Raw genomic sequence first — 8805 nt, forward strand, 5'->3', positions numbered from 1 at the left:
GGTCTGCACCGCTCCTCTCTTCCTCTCACGGGGGCTTGACCCCAACAGGATCAGCTGTAGATCTCTCACTTCTGCAGAAAGGGAACAAAGCACACCAAAAAAAAAAAAAAAGAAATAAGAGAAGAATTGAGAAACAGAAGGAGACGCAGACAAACACTGAAAATACCTGCCTGCTTCAAATTGGCTCTAAATTATAAATAAGCGCTGTGAAGGCTTGATGTCTCCTCTCTCCTCCCCCCCCCCCCCCCCCCCCCCCCCCCCCCCCAGTGGTGGGGAGTGTGGTGCCAGGACCTACACAGGTAAGAGATTGCTGGGGCGAGAGTTATTGACTCCTGTGATTGCCAGCTTGGTAAACTTGACCTCAGGCGTTGATCACTCGCCCAAGCGTGGAGACCATCAGCAGCTTGACCAGCCCCAGTGTGCTGGGCAGACCCCCCCTCCCCCGCCCCACCTCGGCTGTCTTCATCAATACAGGCCACTCCGGGGTCAATCTAATAATCACGGGGTCAATAACGGGACTATCACTGGACCCGCTTTTGGAGTGGACTTCAGAGGCGTTGGCTTAATTGTATCCCTCCGGGCTAACTCACACCTACCTGTCTCCGTGTGGAGCAAATGAGAAGAGAAAGGGAGAGAGAGAATGAGAGAATGAGAAGTAAGAAAACATGAGGAACACCATAGAATCTGACTACCTTTGATCCCCCCTTTCTGAACAGCCAGAATATACTGGGAACCCCCTCAGAAGCCCCTACAGTCTGTGAACACTGGCGCCCTGTAGGGTCGAGCCCTCGCTGTGGCAGGGAGTGTAATATGTGCTGGACTGAAAAGGTCTCCATAGTGAACGACGTGGACTTGAGGGGCTGGCGTGGCGGATCTCAGGGCCTTGGCGACCTGTGCATGGGAACTACCTAACCGGGGCAGCGGGACGTGGAACATGAACCCCCCCTGCCTCACCTGATACGGAGGGCTGAGTCACCTGGGAGAGCCCATAATCTCGCTATGGTTCAGTTCAGTGCCTCCATTGTGCATGACCCGTTTTGAGTTATAAGGACCAGAACTGTATTTTCCTACCCTGCCTGTTCCGCAGGACAAAAAATGTGGCAGAGTTTGGTATCAATGAGCGACATGGATATCACATGTCCTAGAAAGCAGGAAGTCAGGAGTGGCCTTATTCATTGGATTTGGTGTCTATTGTCACATCCAGGGCTAGGGCCATTGGAGCTGCTTCACATTGAGGCGGTTTTATCTGTGGACATCCTTGCCAAAAACAGTTTAGGTTGAAGACTGTGATACCGCCGAGTTCACACACTCCTGTGACACGCTGTCCCAGGGTTTGGCAAATAGAACAGAATTCTACTAATTGGATTGGAACAAAACTCCAGCAACAAACCGATAACATGTATCTTTGATCTGCAATTTCTGTGTGCTTATTGTTTGGGGGTTGCCGTATGTCAAAGCGTCTAAGACTACATTTTTCTGTCTGCTCGTTTGTTTCAGGCACCGAGCGTCACGAGCTCACGTCCTGGAGAAGTTTCCACTCCATCTTCAAGTTCTTTGCGGACGCACTGGAGGCCCAGGAGAATTCGGACCAGCAGCCCTCCACCACCGTGACCACACGCAGTGCCAACAGAATCAAACATGACGAGATTTAACACCAATGCCAAAGCCCAGCGAGTTCTAGCCCAGCCAGACACATGTCTATTCTATGCCCTGCTGTGTCAACCCTCTCACTCACTCCTTCTCTCCCTCCTCTCCTATACATCTCTCTCTCTCTCTCTCTCTCTCTCTTTCTGTCCCTTTCTTACTGTATGTATGGGGCGGGGGGTGGGGGTGTGCATTTCTCACTTTTTACAGTGAAAATGATCCACTCCTTCAGGCCTCAAAACATAGTATCAGATTGTTGAATCCAGGGTGTATACATCAAACTAACGTTTTGTATTACTTCTAGATGAGTGCAACTGTCAAAGCAATATGGCTTCAGTGCGTGCGCCTCCCGTGGGCTCTAGTCTGGATGTGGCGGCGGCTATCGCTGCCGAGATTAAGCATGACAGGCGCGCTCCGTGTAGTGCCTCGCGGTGCACCTCTAATTGTCCTGACATGGGCCTGAACTGAGCTAATGCTGGGGATGCACATCTCCCCAGGGTCCTAATGCTAGCCTTTTAAACTCCGGCTCCTCCCGTTAGACATTCACCGATTCTTTCTCTGTCCGGAGCCCTTTCACCTCTCACCGGTGAGAGCACTTACTCACTGTCAACACTTGCTCACGGCATATTATGTGTCGAACTTCTACTTTGGCGGGGTTAGATTACGTGTTGAAGTTTCTTGCGATTTTATATAGAATGGAAAATGACAGTTAGAAAGAATAAGACAGACATTGACCATCCCACTTTGGTAAATCCTGTCGAGTTTTAAATCACTTAAGCAAGCCGTCAGGATGAGATGAAGGAATGTTGAGTTTTAAGAGAAAGTAAAGAGTCCATTCAATAGTCATGCGATTTCCGGAGATCCCTGCCATGCGTCGGGACAAGAGCAGTTCTAATAATATTATCTTAAGTATAAATGAGGGGTCTTAAGATGTTTGCACATTGTACTTTCAGTTTTCGAAGGATCACGCTGCTCATACCCACATTCAGACATAACTTTGACAGTCTCGTGTCTCGCTCAAACTCACAAAAATGTCACTTTTTTGGCACAACCAAGACGCATTGTTTCTGGACCAACGTCATCTCTCCAGAGCTTGAAGGCATAGCTGTCCAATCTGTCCTCCCATCAATCAGATTTAAAAGTTGTATAAATCTCATATGGTTTCCTCCTTTAAAATGAACCGTTCCTATTTTTCTGACCTTCTAGCTTTATATTCAACCAGGTAACTGTAATGCCGCCTTCACAACGTTATTGTTCCAATCATTGAATAATGCTGCTATTTTAGCATGTTTAATAGTCTTAACAATTCACCACATCTGTACACAGTCTTTATGTACACGCAAAGGAATGGTAATAGTTTTTTTTAATCGGATGCGCATTTTGGGCTCAATTATGAGTTTGAGTGTTTTTTAAAAGCACCCATTTGAAACATGCATTCCATTTAGTTAAAGGTATGTTTTGTTGCAGGCCTAGTTCAGTGCGGAAAAGGCTAACCCATTTATTATTTCAATATGTTGCCTTAGGAATAAATCAGACACACCAAGTTCATAAGCATTGTGAGGAAAGGCTATAGTCTAACAAGCCATACGCACGCATATCCTTCAGGCCTGATGGAGGCAGCCTTAAAGCAAATCAAAAGCTTATTTGATATGTAAATTGCGACTAATTTTAACATTTTCTCTTTCAAATATTTTTAATCAAATTGTAATTACTTTTTTGAAGCGTTAACTCCCATTTACAATTAGGATCATCAAGTAGAAACATCCTTCTGGGTGGCCAATTGTAATATCTTTGATGTTAAATTGTCGATGTCCTTTTTTTAGGTATGTTGACAAACTTCACACTAAGATTTTACAAATTAGAAATAGACACATTTTGTCTTTTATTTCGTCTTCTGTGATCACCTTACAAGTATATTTCTAAATGTATTTTCAGTATACATTTAATGTAATTAGTAATAATTAATAAAATATTTTTAATGTGAATGTGCTGTGTATGTGTTGTGATGTGTAGGCCTATGCTGTTGTTGCTAGATCAATGTCTTTTACTCCAGTTAAAAGTTTCATCTGGTATTATTTTACCGAGACAACAGAGGTATTTCCAGGAAAGCTCAAAAAAGTTATCTAGTCTGCCTTCTGGGATGTTCTTGACTGGAGAGCAACGACGTGTTCAGGAAACTCTTGTCCATGGCCTCTTACAAGGTAACTCGGTAAGAACAATTGATATTGTCCACTGGTGTCATACCTATGGACACCCACAGTTAAAGGTGATATGCTTCACGATTGACGACTGACCGCAGTCTAGAACAAGATGTCCAGGGTGGACGTAAATGGCTGTCAAAAACCTGAAATGAGCTTGAGGAGACCGCACTCCGTCGCTCCCTTGCTTGCTGAAGTGATGAACTCATCGGGGTACTTAAAACAAAAGGCATCATGTGGGTTTGCAGTCCTGGAAAACTCTCCCTGTGAAGCGAGTTGTAGCCTACGTGTAGCATAATAGACGTATTTGAATCTTGCAGTCATTAATAACGTAATGACAGTAACTGTATTTTTGCAAAATAATGATCAATCATGTGCCATGGAACAATAATGTTTAAACCGGGGGGAACTTAAAATACTAAGTGTTGTTCATTACTACAAGTTCTTTAAACTGCCGACATTTAGGATAGGATAAATTAAGGTACAATGCATAGCTCAAGTGGTATTGGTAGGCTCAGCTACATATCCAATTGTTTCTGTGTGTATTTAGACAACTCCTGAAATATGCATAGCCACCCACCGGGCTAGTTTCTACTTTTGGTTCCAGACACACCACTCCAAACCTCTCAGTTTCTTATGGATTTAGTCGATCTTTCTGATGATATTTAAATGTTTCCATTTGACTCCCCCACCCCATCGCATCCCCGTTGCAAAGTCCGCTAAATATTAGCTCTTCTCATAGAAAAAGAAAAGTTGGAATGTCACTCTCCTCCCCGTTCTGTCTTCGGGTGCACTCCACCGGATCACTGTCACATCACTATTTGCATAATTATATACCTCCCTTCTGAAGAAGAGCCTAACCCCTACATTTGACGGGTCAACAACCTGCAACAATCAATATTTCGTTGTTGACATAAGAGATAGTCCTATAATCCACCGAAATATCACTTTATTTCTTCTTTCTTTCTCTCTTCCTTTATTTCTATTTGTCTTTCCTTCCTTGCTTCTTTCGTACCTTAATTCTGTCTTACTTTCTATTAACCATATGGAGTTACAATGCTGAGCTTGTCTATAATAAAATAACTTTAATCCGTCTGCCTCTTTGAAACTGTCTGCCACAACTTGAATACACTGATACACGCCTTTGTAAGGCCTACAATGTTGTGTGCCTGTGTGTGTGTGTGTGTGTGTGTGTGTGTATAACTATAGGCTACAGCGCGATCATGACACCGAGCGTGCCTCACAGACAGCTGTTGGCAGAGGTGTTTTATTCGGCTTTAATGGCAGCTTTTAGGCTCTTCTACCCTAAACCACGCCGCCCCCTCAATTACATCTCCTGTGATTTTCTGAGGTTGTAAAGACAGTTGCTGTGGGAAAAACTGCCTCTGAAATGAAATACCTTGGATTCAGTGTGACTTTCACAGGCGTTTCGCGCACATTTCTTATGTTTCATGGCACTAACCGAGACCCCTTTGCTGTAGCCTATATTTGTGTACTTACAAGTAAGAACGTGGGAATATATTAAATGACTTTAAGGCCTACATGGAGGTAAGGAAAGCAATGTCAGGTGGAGACGTTTCGGGTGCTCTACATCAAAATGGACTGGGCTGGAATTGACCGCTATATCACCTTTCTTTCACCTCCAACTTTACTGTTACACCCAAGAAAAGCTTTTTGAAATATGTTTTGTCAATTTTTAATATATATATTGCTGACACTCCATTCGTTGCATCTTCTGTAGTAAGCCTGGCCCTGGTTTTTGGGAAATGTAGGCCTACGTGGTCTCCAATTTGCATTTTTTCCCCCACTTCGGTACTTTCAGCAGCGAAACCACGGTCGCCCTCCCTTCACTGCAACAGTTCAACAACTGAGTGTACTGGACAAATGAAATTCAGTGACTTAAATGTTAAAACATGTAAAGCTATTTCACAATAGTCTATCATTCATGCTAGTTGAATGTGAGGCTGTTTCAAGATTGGTGTTTTGTTGTGGCTTTATGCTGGCGCACTGTAGTTTAACTGTAGGCCTGCAACTTACCCAAATTCATCACACAACGACGTTTCACCACTAGTCACCATAAAATGTGGCATTACTCAATGTTTCACTGGTGCTAGACACCCATGCAACTGGCTTCATCATGTTGTTTCAGAATGTAAACCTCGGTAAAAAAAAAAAAACGTATTAAACTGACGGACATATCCTATGTGATGTGGAAGCGTGGTCACATATTTGGCTTCAATAAAACAATAAGAGTAAACCATATAAACAACTATATTATAACTTTTTTATAACTAAATGGTTATTTCAATAGTTGCAGGACGATACAGCCCAAAGGTTCGAAGCATGTGATCCATCAAATCCAAATAAGATTTGATCCGAAGTTAGAGAAACAGAGGATCATAGATTATTTTATCTGAATAATTACACACATTTTATTATCAGTATTATATTTGGCACCGAAGTACAACAACTAGTACAACAACCACACAAATTAAACTCAGAACAAAAAATGTATTAGGCTATATTATTGAAAAGCCTACAAATCATAGGTCTACGTGTAATCCCTAGTCACCTCCACCTCGTGTCCTCCATCTAATCTTCTGACAGACGGGTGTCAGACTGTTCTGAGGCATGACGAAAGGAGCGAGCTACTCCCTCTAAAGTTCCTGTAGTGAAGGAAAAAAGTGAGAGTGCAGGGCAGCCTGTCATTTCAGAGCGGGGATGGAATTTCCTCCCGAACGGCTCACTGTGATATCGGCCGTTTCGAAGACATACTTAAAACTTAATCCTGAGTTCACTTCACGAGACTCTACTCCCCGTGTCCACCTTAAAGTGCCCCGAAGGATCTCTTCCTTGCTACATTACAATATGCCATTGTACTTGGGGTGAAGGTACTTCCACCTGATGGTCGTAGTGTGGTGATCACAGCGTGCCTCCTGCAATGTGGAAATACAATTCTTAACTTTATTCGTGGGGCGATAGAGAGAATGAGACATAGTTTGTCCCCGGCCTCAAGTAGGCTACCTACAAACTCCTCCAAGGTAGCCCCCAGGTGTGTTGTGGTGGTGAGGTGGTGTTACTGACTGGCAAAGACCTACACGTCGACTTATTATGTATATAATATATATATAATAAATATATACATTACAGTCATATGTTTGCGTTCGTAACGGGTCCGAATTAAGTAGCCTACAGACAGAGCCGCCCTTAGCTAAACATTGTGGCTTTCCTCTCTTGTGTGCGATCCACGCCATCTCTTTTGGTCGCTCTCTTTCCCTCTCAATAGGTTTTCTCTGATTTTTCACCATTCGCTCTCTTTAAAATCCCATTCTCTGAAAATTGGACGTCTCCTTTTCTTTTCTGCTGCCTGACAGCTGTCTAAACCGCTGTTGATAATCTAGGCGTCCAGTTGACTACCTTTGTTCTTGTGTTAGATCGACGTGGTGCTTGCTACCTGACTCAGCGAGAGGAGATGAAAAGGTGTTATCAAATGCTCCTCTCTGCTCTGCTCGAAATTTGACAAGCTGCGACCAAGCTGATAGGGGCTGGTGCCTCGGGAGACGGCCTACACGGTAGGCTATACCTGCAGCCGTGTTCATCGCTTATGTCAGCAAAAGAACAGTAGCATTTTATCGCTGTCAACCACCAGCCCAGCAAAATAAATATGGATCATATATATCATTATTTTTGTACCCCGACACACACCACCATAGCCTACAACCATATATCATGACTGGTCGAACCATGGTTAACAGTTTCATGAATGTGCTACTTCAATGTGGCAACTAAAAGGGATGAAATAATTGTTTGACATAAATACCCATGGCTATGGGCTACTTTGTCTCCTCCATTCGTACTAAAACTATTGGAGAGTAATTAATACGATTTGAAAGAGAGAACAAAATTGTGGCCTATGTTTTTTTTACCATGTTTAACGGTGTCAGTTGGTTAAAGTTTTAATAAACTATGTGTAAAGATGGCTGAAGATTATGCACTTATTTTAAGACACTGTTAAAACCGTTTAGAAAATAGTGAGTATGAGTATATGTCATTTTGTGTTTTTAATTGTTTTTTTGGGGGAGGTTTTCTGTCATTTTTTACTCTACTCTTAGCTACTTAAGACTACTAACCTACAATATGAAAGTTAGATCGAAGCTCGATTATTTTGCATTAACAGTTGTTAAGATAATAAATAAAAAATCAACAAACAATAAAGGAAAACTTTCTATAGTCGTGAAAACAAGCAGTTTACGTTTCAGAAGATTACTCTTTATGTTGTATTATTCTATGCTCCGCGCTATATTTGTATAATATTACCGTGATAGCATTTGTCACTGTTGTTTAAATAGGACATCGAATTGAATGAAAGACACAAAGCAAATTCGTAATTCCATTATTAAGACATTTGCATTTTTAATCAAGCCTTATCTATACTGTTTTAAATGTAGCCTATCCAAAACAACCTTGTCAAATACTTTTTGTCAGTAAACTAGAATTTGTACCTCGTGTGTTATATGGGCTCAATGTCATAATTAGAATAAACTATTTACAACAAAATATTTGAAAACAGGGTGTATCAGTTTTATTTTATTAAATGTTGGTACATTCTAATATTCATTTGACTATTAGATAATTACACTTTACAATTACTCGGGGTATTGTAGGCTATTAGTTGCATGAGCAGAGGCTAGTTCGTTGTGATTGATCAACTATGTGGACTTGTAATGTGGAGATGTGTCAGTGACTTGTTAAATGTTGTAACCGCTGGTTGGCACTCTCCAGATGCTCTGTGATGCCAATCGATTCCAAACTTGTCCGGTCTAATTTGATAAGAGCACCCAGCCACCCCCGCGGAGTACCATGGACAGCGCTCTTCCTTGACCTTGAACTCGCCCCAGCCCTGCTATCAAATTACCCCTGTCGGAGTGCCAGTGGGAGACCAGCAGAAAATCTGAGAGGGAGA

The 8805-nt window shown here is 42.4% G+C and overlaps 1 protein-coding gene across 1 annotated transcript in view; it reads left to right on the forward strand.

The window, feature by feature from the left end:
- Positions 1 to 3523, forward strand: part of arb2a (ARB2 cotranscriptional regulator A) — a 157110-nt gene extending 153587 nt beyond the window's left edge. The window contains exon 11 of the mRNA XM_080839549.1: positions 1498 to 3523. Coding sequence (XP_080695675.1) covers positions 1498 to 1652 — 155 coding nt within the window. The 3' untranslated portion in view covers positions 1653 to 3523. The remainder of the gene's footprint in view (positions 1 to 1497) is intronic.
- The last annotated feature ends 5282 nt before the right edge of the window (positions 3524 to 8805 follow it).

The sequence above is a fragment of the Sprattus sprattus genome, assembly GCF_963457725.1.
Source record: "Sprattus sprattus genome assembly, chromosome: 5".
Classification (NCBI taxonomy): Eukaryota; Metazoa; Chordata; class Actinopteri; order Clupeiformes; family Clupeidae; genus Sprattus; species Sprattus sprattus.